Raw genomic sequence first — 13,443 nt, 5'->3', positions numbered from 1 at the left:
TGATTTAAAAGCTGGAAAAACACAGGTAATATGCAGAGTATGGAGAATCTATGTGATAATAAAACTACTTTCAATGACAATAGATGTTTGAGGACAATGGGGTTAGTCATCTTCAACCCAAAATTAAATTCCAAGCCAAACTATGTATCACATGTGTAGTAATAAATTATCTATGAATTTCATTCCAGAATAGCATAGGAAGTATTAAAAAATATGTAAAAGAGAGGTTGAGTCTCATAAAGTTGATAGCCTCTGCTGTAAGTTGTTATACACTAAAACATAAAACTAAAATTGAGTCATAACCAAAAAACACAGAAGCCTTCCAACTAGTATATGAAGAACAGTGTAATTAGAATATCACCACTCTATAACAACTGTGATTAATGGAACTCCAGGCAATAAGCATCAAATAAATGCCAGTAACATCCAGAAATGAGAGACTATATACCTCCTAATGTACACCACCACCTATGAAGAAGTTTTTGTCTCTTGTACTTCACTCTTCCCCACAGAGGAAGGAGGCAGGGCAGGAGGAATGAAGGAAACCACGTCCTCTGTTACCAATTCACGAGAAATGTGAGGGAGAGGGGAACGTGGTCGAACGTGGGGGGATACAATCAGCAAAATCCAAACGGTGAGAAACAAAATCCTCAATTCATCAACAAAAAAATAGCGTTGGGGGGGGGAGGGGAGGGGAGAGATAGGGAGAGACAAAGGGAAGCCTTCATTTATTTTCCCCTAGGGCCACCCAACTGATTTGGCACCATATACTGAAAAGACCACCCTTTCTCCACTACACTGCAAAGGCTCCTTCATCAAATATCAAGTTGTACTATATACGTGGGTCTGTTCTGGCTTTTCTATTCTGTTCCACTGGTTTATTTCACAATCCACTTACCCGTACTACCCTACATTAATTACTGTAGCTATACAACTGTCTTAGTATCGAATGATATAAACCTCTAACATTTTTGTTCTTCAAGACTGACTTTATCAATGGTTCTCAAACTTTTTGGTCTCAAGATCTCTTTTTTTTAAAATTTATTTAGGCTGCATCGGGTCTTTGTTGCTGGGCGCAGGCTTTCTCTAGTTGCAGTGAGCAGGGGCTACCCTTCATTGTGGTGCGCGGGCCTCTCATTGCGGTGGCCTCCCTTGTTGCAGGGCGCAGGCTCTAGGGTGCTCGGGCTTCACTAGCTGTGGCATGTGGGCTCAACGGCTGTGGCTCGCGGGCTCCAGAGTGCAGGCTCAGCAGCTGTGGCGCACGGGCTTAGTTGCTCCGCGGCACGAGGGATCCTCCCGGACCAGGGCTCAAACCCGTGTCCCCTGCACTGCCAGGCAGACTCGTAACCACCGCACCACCAGGGAAGCCCCCTCAAGATCTCTTTAAGTTCCTAAAAATTATTGAGAACCTCAATGAACTTTTGCCTTTGTGGGTTACATCTATCAATATTTACCATGATAGAAATTAAAACTAAAAATTTAACATTAATTAATTAATTAAAAATAAAAAACATATTAGCAAATATTTGTTATTAATAATTACTATATTCCCCCCCAAAATTAATGGGAACAGTGGCGTTATTTTACATTTTTGCAAATCTCTTCAATGTCTGGCTTAATAGACAATTAGGTTTTCACATAAGTAACTAGTATACTTCATTTTCAAAGAACATCCATCAAATACTCATGTCTCAATAACCACAGTTCATCTCTCAGTGGTTATTTCAGGCAAAAGTGGTGTTCCATGAAAAAGGTAGCTAGTTTAGCTCATATTTCAAACAAGCCCATGAGTTTTTTCTCAAAATGATCATCACACTTTCATAGGCAGCAGAAACGATTTATGCATACTTCCCATTTCAGCACATGGAACATTAAAAAATGTGTAATCTCTTTTTTTTCTTCCAGTTTTATTGAGGTATAATTGACATACAGCACCATATAAGTTTAAGGGGTACAGCATAATGATCTGACTTACATACATCGGAAAATGAAGACGTATAATCTCTTGAAATAAGGGAGAGGTGATGGTTGCACAACGTTGTCAGTATACTGAATTTTTTATACTGAATGCCACTGAATTGTACCCCATATACTGTACAGTGGTTAACATGCTGTGTGACTCTTTCCTCAATTTTTAAAAAAAGGCATTTGAGACATTAAAATTAATAAATTGTACTGTTTTGCCAAGAACATTCTTAAGTGGAACTTGTCTTTTTTCTTCTTTTCTTAATTGCAAATGCATACAATACAGTGACGAATATAGCACAGTCTGGTGACACTGACGTGATTCCTGCTGACTTGGTGCCAGCAGTTTACCCACCACTGCTTTTGCACATGATTTTGCTTTTGCAAAATCAACAAGGAGAAAAGGCAAATAACATCTTACTGTTGTTATGAGAATAGTTTTGATCTCATAAAGGCCCTCCTGAATGGGTCTATGGGGACATCCAGAAGTACACGAACCATGATTTGAAATGTTCTTGGTCCTTTCGATTCCCAGAGATTTTGGACTCAGCTTCTCAATTTATACACACATACACATACACACATACACACACAACCCTGCTAAGCTTTTCTTTGGAATTACGTTGAATCTTTGGATCAATCTGGGAAAAACAGACTTACTGTCATTTATTTACTTAATCTTTAATTCCTTTAGCAATACTCTGTAATTTCTGTGTGGAGTTTTTACACATCATTCCCTTTTTTTAGACATCTTTTATTTTTTTAAATTTATTTTTATCTTATTTTTGGCTGCGTTGGGGCTTCGTTGCAGCATGCGAGCTTCTCACTGAGGTGGCTTCTCGTTGCAGAGCACGGGCTCTAGGCATGTGGGCTTCAGTAGTTGTGGGACGCAGGCTCAGTAGTTGTGGCGCACAGGCTTAGTTGCTCTGCGGCATATGGGATCTTCCAGAACCAGGGCTCGAATCCGTGTCCCCTGCGTTGGCAGGCGGATTCTTAACCACTGCGCCACCAGTGAAGCCCTAGACGCCTTCCTTTAGATTTATTCCTAGGTGTTTGATATTGCTTGATGATACTGTAAATAGTATCTTTTTAAACTTAATTTTCTAACTGACCTCTCTTCACACCATATGCATAAAACAGACCTAAATATAAAAGGTGGAACAGTAGAACTTCAAGAAAACATAGAAGAATATCTTCATGATCTTAATTAAGAAAACTCTGCCCATTATATGATCGTGACACTTGGATTGGTTTTTGAATGAGCACTCTTTCTGAGTAACAAAATTTTCTTTTTTTGGTTTTTTGTTTGTTTGTTTGTTTTTCGCAGCTTGCGGGATCTTAAGTCTTGTCCCGTCCCCCTCCCCCCCTCCCCCCATCCCCCCCGCAGTGAAAGCATTGAGTCCTGACCACTGGACTGCCAGGGAGTTCCCCAAAGTATTCTTACTCTAGATTCATTCTGCTCCTTCATATATATCAAACCTATCAGGCATGTCTATTAATGTCTCAAGAATGGAATTTTTCCAGCCTTTATTTAACTGTCCTCCTCCCCTCCTCCTGCTGTTCCATCATTCATTTTCCTACCAAATTTCTCACATATTTAAAAACAAACCAACAAACCTAGAAAGAGCAAAGATGACAATAGCAGCACTGAAGAATAAGCACTGCTTAACGCCAGGAAGCTGAACACAAGGAATGTAGCTCCTCTGCCATTGAGTAAACTCCAACAATGTGCAGCCCAAATCCAAAGAATGCACATCAGATTAGGAATGAAAATGCACTGAAGATACACCAAAATGTCAGTGCTGCTGGGTGGAGGTATTACAGGGGTGTGTGTGTCTTTTCTGTGTGTTCTTCCCATTTCAACAATGAATTATAATTCTTCCATTATCATAAACAATAAAAGTTTACTTTTAAATTTTAATATGCAGTGATGTTGAGGAAACAGCAAAATGGGCATATTCTTAATATACTGTGGTGGGAATATAAACCGACAGAATAATTCTTGAAGGAAACAGCATTTTGCAACAAAAACATTTGGAAAATGTACCCCTAAATTAGAAACAGGTCTGCTATCAAATGGTAACAGTAGCTAATGTTTCTACTGTACTTTATTACTACTGGGGAAGGGAGAATAAAGATGAGTTTCGTTTTTAGTAGATTCCCATCTATTCTGTCTTCATTAAAACCAGCCAGGTTGTCATGCAACGCAGGGGATTAAAATGGCTGCAAAACGGCATTTTCCCTCTCCAATGTCCAAATGTACAAACTTTTAAATAATACTTTTTCTATTATATATCTAATGTGCTTTCATTTCAGAGAAAGTAGAAATATAGAAAAGCATAAATATGAAAGTTGCTTGCATTTTCTGATAGTAGTGCAATCCTGAAATCTATCAAATACCAGGTTCCTACTTACATTTGTGATGCTGACTCCTATCTATGAATGAAAATGACCTCATTTATTTGCAAGAAAATCTTTAACTAAAAAAACAAAACAATTCTGCAATAAACATATCAGTATATATATTTCTACACACTTGCATGAGAACCTCTGCTAGATAAAATCAAAAAAGTGGAATTGCTGGGTCAAAGGATATTCACACATTAAAGTTTGATTTCTCTGATTATATTAACATTCGAATATAGAAGAGTTATCTATTTCCCCACCCTCATCAACACTGAGTGTTAAGACAAGAACTTCAGTATTCCATCCCCCAAATACCTCTTGTTGGCTAGAAACTTTTCCGTTTCTCCCTTTCTCATGGTTGCTATATATGGCTTATAAATTCATTTTGTTTGGTGACAAATAATATGTACACAAAACAGATTTTCTATCCTCTGCTTAGCCCTCCATGTGAAAGCTTGATGTTGACTCTGAGTCACTCTCCCTCAGAGTCCTAAACAACCTGTGATTCCATGTATCAATCTTTAATTTTCATGAAAAGAGAAAGGCACACAATCTAAAACTTCATTTAAGGTCAGCAGTAATTGAGAGGAGATTATTCTACTATCTGTTGATGACTTTTATTTCCTTAACAAACAAAAATTTTAAAAATGGAAACTATGCAAGCTTCAAAGTCTAACTGGCTATTGAGTACCCTGTTCCACAGCAGGCAGGAAAAAGGAAAAAAAGGACATACTAAGGAGTTTCTAGAACCTCACACTCTAAGATGATGTCTGACTTGAAGAACCTAAAAATTATACATATGAAGAACCTATGAAATTATACATAAAACCCAAGATTTCTAACAGCCGCTAAAAGATACTTTTTCAACTGAATTAAGAAAGCTCCTCATTTTGGAGGGCAGGAGACAATGTAGAAGCAACATGGCATCACTTAAACCAAGAAAAGTTCACAACAAACTGTGGTTGCAGCCAGTCTTCTATGAAGCAACAATGGTGATTATGGTGATGATGATGATCATACCCTGGAATCCTAACCTAAAAACTGTTTAAGAGGAAAAGAACATAAGGCTTTCTCTGAAGCACACTGCCCTTAAGAGACGGCTTGAACACTATGTGCACCTGTCTTCAAGACCTATTCTACTATTGACACTAAATTTACGTTCTGGAAGAGTTTCTTTGGACTTTGTTGACGTTAAATAATGAGGTAGGGCTTCCCTGGTGGCACAGTGGTTGAGAGTCCGCCTGCCAATGCAGGGGACACGGGTTCGTGCCCCGGTCCGGGAGGATCCCACATGCCGCGGAGCGGCTGGGCCCATGAGCTGTGGCCCCTAAGCCTGCGTGTCCGGAGCCTGTGCTCCACAACGGGAGAGGCCACAACAGTGAGAGGCCCATATACCGCAATCAATCAATCAATCAATAAAATAAAATAAAATAAAATAAAATAAAATAAAATAATAAGGTAGACAGGACGCTCACCAGTGATGCTCTGAGCAAGGGCCAGGTCTAACGACATGGATATAATGGTTTCTCCTTGAAACAAGACTTGGAGATCAAATCATCCAGTCCAAAAGCCCTTACTATAGGACACATTGAGGCCAATAATCAAGAGGTACATAAGGAAATGTTTTTAAGACACAATGAAGCATAACTTCCAAGGCTGTAATCCAGATCCCGAGGTTGGCAAGCAGGAAAACACTGGCTGTGTTTAAACATGACTAACTAGCTACACCAGAGGCAGGGAAGAGGTATTAATCACTACACATACAATGCTGTAACTAGCAGCTTTTAAAAAGCCGGGCTTTGTGTGCTCAAGGTGAAGGAAACATGACATTGGACAATATGTAAGACACATCCATAAACGTAAGCACCCAATCAAGTAGGGAGTTCCCAGTTGCTATTTATATCTCTAACACTGTAAAATAGTATAGTTTGTACGCTTAACTCAGTTTTTAATTTAGTTCTGCCCATTTGACTTAAGCAGAAAAATTACGTGAAAAAAATAGAAAACCAAACAGCCTATCTATTCAACAAGCTTCTAAATAGCTGTCTTTCTGTCTCTGATGCTTTTTAACACGTAGAGTCATGTATATATCATAATATTGTATATTTGCAGCCACGTGATCTGAGTTCAAGATCTGAATCTGCCATTTAAAAGCCGTGAGACTGAAAAGTTATTTAACCTTTTCGTGTTTCAGTTTCCTCATCTGTAAAATGAGAATAACAGGACCTACATTACAAAGTCATTGGGAAGATCAAATAAAATACATGTAAAGCAACTGAAATAACACCTATCATAAAGGTTCAATAAATGTTAGAATTTTTAAAAGCCAAGTTCAATAACATGGGCTCTATATAACTGAACACAGTATTCTACACACACACACACACACACACACACACACACAAAGTGACAGGTCTAGCATCTGGCATAACAGTAAATTTTTTTTTTTTTTCGGTACGCGGGCCTCTCACTGTTGTGGCCTCTCCCGTTGCGGAGCACAGGCTCCGGACGCGTAGGTTCAGCGGCCATGGCTCACGGGCCCAGCAGCTCCGTGGCATGTGGGATCTTCCCGGACCAGGGCATGAACCCGTGTCCCCTGCATCGGCAGGCGGACTCTCAACCACTGCGCTACCAGGGAAGCCCATAACAGTGAATTTTATAGTGCTTTATATCCCACGCAGCATATAATCTATCATTAATGACCTAAGGCACTGTGCAAGAAGCATGCTGTCTCTCCCCTTCATCCCAAAAAGTGTTCCAAAGGAATTCTCATGTTCAAATCCTATCTATCCTAACGAGATAGATACAAACAAATCCTCAACAAGAGGTGAATTACTAACTCTAACCAAAAAGTCCTGGTCCTATTCATTCTCTTCCAATGAAATCAGAAGGAAGGAAGAGTTGCCTCCCTGCCACTTTGGGAAGCTTGTAGCACCCAGTTAGTATTATAGCTCACAAACTACAAAGGACCTCAGGAATGCCTCAGTCAGGTTTTCTCCTCTGTTCCATACAGCACCAAGGAAATTCTGGGCACTTAATAATGCCCCTAAGAATAAAAAGCCAGTATTCATCAAATTACCCCTCTTTGCTGCCAAAGAACAATGGGACTTCAGTAATTTTCTCCTGTTAAAGCACAGATAAATAGGGCATGACTTCAACGTTAGCAAAATGTCAAGATCACTCCAACGTGCACTTGTTCTACATCAGCATGAGGGCTGGTTAGCACAGCTTTGGGCTTTGGCTGGAGACTGCCCCTAAATCCATTCAGCTGTTTGAAAATGAGAGCCATAAATGAGAAAATATGCCTCCACACTACTCCCTCTCAACTTGGAGAACAAAAAAATTAAAAAAACAAATGCTTCAAATGTCTATATCTCTTGCTCATAATTCAAGAGAATTGCCACCAGGTAAACTCCATGGGCTTCCCTGGTGGCACAGTGGTTGAGAGTCCGCCTGCCGATGCAGGGGACACGGGTTCGTGCCCCGGTCCAGGAGGATCCCACATGCCATGGAGCGGCTGGGCCCGTGAGCCATGGCCGCTGAGCCTGCGCGTCCGGAGCCTGTGCTCCGCAACAGGGGAGGCCACAACAGTGAGAGGCCCATGTACCGAAGAATTGCCACCAGGTAAACTCCTTAAGTTTACAAGCTGGGGAACCTTGTCTTATTTATCAGTTAGCAAGCTCCCTAATTGAGAATATACTCAGGAAATGTGTTCAACATGACTGAATGATTGTATATTCTATGTAATTTCTATGTTCAACAAAGGGGTGTCTTGATAATTACATTTCAATATACTCTCTCAGTCCTTATGAAACATGAAAAATACTTCACTAGTTTTTCCATTCCAAGCAATCTGTTAAAGGAAACCAACATTACTTATAAACAGATTCCAAGCTATCAGGAGGGTAAATTAAAAATATACTTGCGTGTTTTGGATACATTTTTAAAACCATTTGTCAGATTCTTGTTCTGGCAAGAGTCTTATGACTGGCCACAACTTCTTGAGCTTAAAATGAATCTTTATATTCTAGCTTCTTCCAATTAAATGATAAATGCATATGGCTCTTCAGCATTTATTAGTTACCTATATCTTTAAAACAATTACAAAATATGTTTGCATGTTTCATCTCTTTGAGCAAAAATTAACTTACTTTCCTATTTCTTGAAATACCCCTATTTTTAGGTTAAATACTATTCCCACATTATCTGGCTTGATTATCTTTTCTAACACAGGCCCTAAGTCACACAGAACATACTAACTCTAGCCAATCTAAACACAGTGTCCTCATTTTTACATACTTTCTTGAATTTGATTATTTCTGGTTATCAATATACAATAGAATTTTTCTATAACAACAGAACTCCAATATTCTGTTGTAGTTGTTGTATCATAATTCATTTAACCAATTCCCTACTAATGGACATTTACTTTCAATTTTATACCACTAAAGGCAATTCCGAAACAAAAATAAATAAAAAATAAACACAGTGTCCCCTAAAAAACCTAAATAAAGCAATGATATGATGTTAACTACTGAGGAGAATCAAGTTATCTCTGAAAAGATTTGGAGAAAGGGGATTCTGGTATCTTTGTGATACACTTCCTGCCTTAGAAGAGCTCTGTGTCCATTTCTGAAAAGAGAAGTATAAGAATACACAAACGGGCTTCCCTGGTGGCGCAGTGGTTGAGAGTCCGCCTGCCGATGCAGGGGACACGGGTTCGTGCCCCGGTCCGGGAAGATCCCACATGCCGCAGAGCGGCTATGGCCGCTGAGCCTTTGTGTCCGGAGCCTATGCCCCACAACGGGAAAGGCCACAACAGTGAGAGGCCCGCGTACCGCAAAAAAAAAAAAAAAAGAATACACAAAGGTCCGGGGAGTTGGGGCATGCGTGTTTGTGTTACAAAGACCAAACTGGAGCTTCAAGAAGTCTCCAAACATGTTTGAGCCCAAAAAAGACAGACTTAGATACAATACCGACATTCAGGGCTAAAGAAGAGGGGCCGATTTTTTTTTTTTGAATAAACAGTTAATTCATTTTATTTCTATATATAAACAGTTTTTAAGACAATAATAACTAGTGAGGAGTTGAATAAAAGAAGTAAAGATTGTTGGGCCTCCCTGGTGGCGCAGTGGTTGAGAGTCCGCCTGCCGATGCAGGGGATACGGGTTCATGCCCCGGTCTGGGAGGATCCCATATGCCGCGGAGCGGCTGGGCCCGTGAGCCATGACCGCTGGGCCTGCGCGTCCGGAGCCTGTGCTCCGCAACGGGGGAGGCCACAACAGTGAGAGGCCCGCATACCGCAAAAAAAAAAAAAAAAAAAGAAGTAAAGATTGTGAACAACAGTTGAAGGAATTCCTTTAACGTTAGGGGACAAAAACACTGCATCCTGGACACAGGCTGTTCCCTGTACACACCCATGCTTACCTGTTACCTTTACCTGAAACATGCCCCCCAATCTCTCGAAGGCTGAGTAAATGCCAACTCCTTCTGAAGTTTTTGAGTTCAAACATTTTGTTATACCTCCAAAATGCACCTATTACAGACGGCACTCAGAAAGAGCTCAATTGTATCTATGCTTAAATCTTAACCACTACCGGATCAAAAAGACCACCACCATTCTCCCAAAACTACAAACCAGGGACTGGATTTCACTTTTACATCCCATCATTGCACAGATCAGATGCAAGTGAGTGAGTAATAAAGAATATAAAGTTTTCATCCCAGAGGACCTCAAAAATAAATCAATCAATCAAAAGCCTTGTATCCTACAAGGTCAAGAGACAAGTGCCTGGGAACCAGATCTAGAACCAGGTTCTAGTTCTTGGACTCCAATGACTGTATTATTTTCTGGGAATCTGGAGAAGACCAGCATTTCCCAAAATGGTATCTGCTGGACACTGTCCTGCAAGATGCTAATATATACTTAAATAAATTGGAAAAGTCTGGATTAAAACAAAGCTAACATGGTTACTTTACTGCAGAACATTTGCAGGGCTTTAAAATGCTAATATACACTATAAATTTCCAAGATAAGATTACATAATGAAGCCTTTAGTGAACTAATTTGAGCAAGATTGTTGGGAAGAGTTTGGAAAATGCTTCAAAAAGGTTGTTTTAGTTTGTTTGTTTGTTTTTCCCAATTGTCACAATATTACTGAGTACTTCAGATCAACTTCTAAAAAGTTCTTACCTGATATGTGTTGCAGGCAGAGATTCGTATTGGCGTGACAAAAAGAGCTCCCGATGTTTCAACTGATGTTTCTGTTTATCCGTCAGGTCAGCCTCAATTGTTGTTTCAGATTCTTCCTCAATTTCTTCTACACAAATAAAATTCAAAAAATGCATTATTACAAAGTACATTACCTATTTGGTTATTAAGATAGACTGAATCAGCCTTTTATTCAATATTTTTTTCAAACAAATTCATTTTAAATTTACACATTTAACTTGTTATTTGAATTACAACCATAAAATTAAGTTAGCCAGGCCTCAAAGAAAGAACTCCAATTTTAAGATGGCAGATGGAACATATGCATCTATCTCCTCTTCCCCCATGAAACTACACAAAAATATCAATGAAAATGTATTAACATTTCAATGACAATAAAAAATGAAGCAACAATGGAAGAAAGATTTTCAACAACAACAAAAAAATATGGAAAGTAGATTTAAAAAAAAAAGGAAAAGTACACACTTAGTCAAGAGAAGGACAATCTATGTGCGTACCGAGAGGGATGCCACGGAGAAGGTGGGCACAGGGCGTGTACTGACTTATCCCTTGAAGCTACCAAGTATTATGAGAAAGAAAGTAGGGTGAGAGCAAAAAAGCAGAAGAAAGGGGTTGAAAGTCTATCTATAACACAATAACTTAATCCCAGAATACTCCAGTTAAAAAGAGTACAATCAGAAACAAATAGCATAACACATTTCAAATTTGATAACACAAATAAAAAACTAATAGAAGGATTAGAGGATAATGCTAATGAAATCTCCTAGAAGTTAAAACAAAGAGATAACTGAAAACCAAAAGATTAAAATATTAAAGAAAAATGCATGAGGTCCAACATCCCACTAACAAAAGTTCCATAAAGAAACAATAGAGAAAACAGATTCTTTTACCTCTTTGTTTGTTTTGTGGGGGGGATGAGGGAAGACCTATCAAAGAGATGATTCAAGAAAATTTCCCCTTACTAAGTGTCCAGTGAGACTGAGTGTCCCGATTGAATTCCTGTCATACTTAACTTTTTTTTTTAAGTGACAGCATGAGAAGATCGCAACCATTTACAGGAAAGAAGTGTAGGCACAAGCAAAGAAACCAGAATCCGAGTGGAATCACAGATGAACAGCAACACTGTGTGCTAAGACTGCACAGCAATGACATCCAAGAGGAAAAATGATATTCAACCTAGAACTGCATAGTCAACTATCAAGTCTTAAAAGAGAATAAGGGGCTTCCCTGGTGGCGCAGTGGTTGAGAGTCCGCCTGCCGATGCAGGGGACACGGGTTCGTGCCCCGGTCCGGGAAGATCCCACATGCCGCGGAGCGGCTGGGCCCGTGAGCCATGGCCGCTGAGCCTGCGCGTCCGGAGCCTGTGCTCCGCAACGGGAGAAGCCACAACAGTGAGAGGCCCGCGTACCGCAAAAAAAACAAAAAACAAAAAAAACAAAAACAAAAAAAAAAAAAAAAGAGAATAAGGACAAACTTTTTGCATTCATTCAATCAAGATTTACAGTTCACCCTTGAACAGTGTGAGTTTGAACTGCACGAGTCCACTTATATGTGAATTTTTTCAATAAATACAGTACATTGGAAAATTTTTTGGAGGTTTGCAACAATTTGAAAAAATTCACAGATGCGGACTTTCCTGCCAGTCCAGTAGTTAAGACTCCATGCTTCCAATGGAGGGGGTGCAGGTTTGAACTCTGGTCAGGGAACTGAGATCCCACATGCTATGCGGCCAAAAAAAAAAACAGAAAGGAAAAGAATTCACAGATGAACCATGTAGCTTAGAAATATCAAAAAAATTAAGAAAAAGGTATCTTGGGACTTCCCTGGTGGCACAGTGGTTAAGAATCCACCTGCCAATGCAGGGGACACGGGTTCAAGCCCTGGTCCGGGAAGATCCCACATGCCGCGGAGCAACTAAGCCTGTGCACCACAACTACTGAGCCTGTGCTCTAGAGCCCGCGAGCCACAACTACTGAAGTCCACACGCCTAGAGCCCATGCTCCGCAACAAGAGAAGCCTCCACAATGAGAAGCCCGCGCACCACAAGGAAGAGTAGCCCCTGCTTGCCACAACTAGAGAAAGCCCACGCGCAGCAATGAAGACCCAAGGCAGCCAAAAATAAATAAGTTTTTTTAAAAAGGGATTTTTCACCTAAATGTTTTTTAAAAAAAAAAAGGTATCTCATGAATTCATAAAACATGTGGATACTAGTCTATCCTTATATAGGCATAAGGTAAATGATATTTAATAAAAACTACTGTGTTAGTTTTCTTACTGTTTTATAACTTTCCTTTCAAAGAATTACATTACCATTCATTATATTATATTGCCTCTCTCTCTAGTAACTGGAAAAACTGCTTATCAGCATATTATCACAGGTAGGTGGGTTTTTTTTTTAATTGTATCAATGTTTCCAGTAGTGTATTATGAATATAACTGTAATACTCTATGCCATAAAACTTTTTAAATGATTCATTCATTATCGTATAGGCTAGGCTACTGTGAAGCAATCATATCAATTACACTAGGCTACCATAAAGAATCATATTGCTGGGCTTCCTTGGTGGCACAGTGGCTAAGAATCCGCCTGCCAATGGAGGGGACATGGGTTTGAGCCCTGGTCTGGGAAGATCCCACATGCCGCGGAGCAACTAAGCCTGTGCGCCACAACTACTGAGCCTGCACTCTAGAGCCTGCGCGCCACAACTACTGAGCCTGCGTGCCACAACTACTGAAGCCCACGCGCCTAGAGCCCGTGCTCCACAACAAGAGAAGCCACTGCAATGAGAAGCCCACACACCGTAACAGAGAGTAGCCCCCGCTCGCCGCAACTAGAGAAT

General features: G+C 40.0%; 1 protein-coding gene across 2 annotated transcripts in view; it reads right to left on the bottom strand.

The window, feature by feature from the left end:
- MTA3 (metastasis associated 1 family member 3) overlaps positions 1-13,443 on the bottom strand; it is a 164,588-nt gene that overhangs the window by 103,979 nt on the left and 47,166 nt on the right. For both annotated transcript variants that reach the window (XM_082643121.1, XM_082643120.1), the window contains exon 4: positions 10,565-10,691. In XM_082643121.1, the coding sequence (XP_082499247.1) occupies positions 10,565-10,691 (127 nt within the window). The remainder of the gene's footprint in view (positions 1-10,564; positions 10,692-13,443) is intronic.

Source organism: Mesoplodon mirus (assembly GCF_964341445.2).
Source record: "Mesoplodon mirus genome assembly, chromosome: 14".
NCBI lineage: Eukaryota > Metazoa > Chordata > Mammalia > Artiodactyla > Ziphiidae > Mesoplodon > Mesoplodon mirus.
Note: the sequence above shows the minus strand (reverse complement) of the source record. Positions and strands in the feature narration are given on the sequence as shown.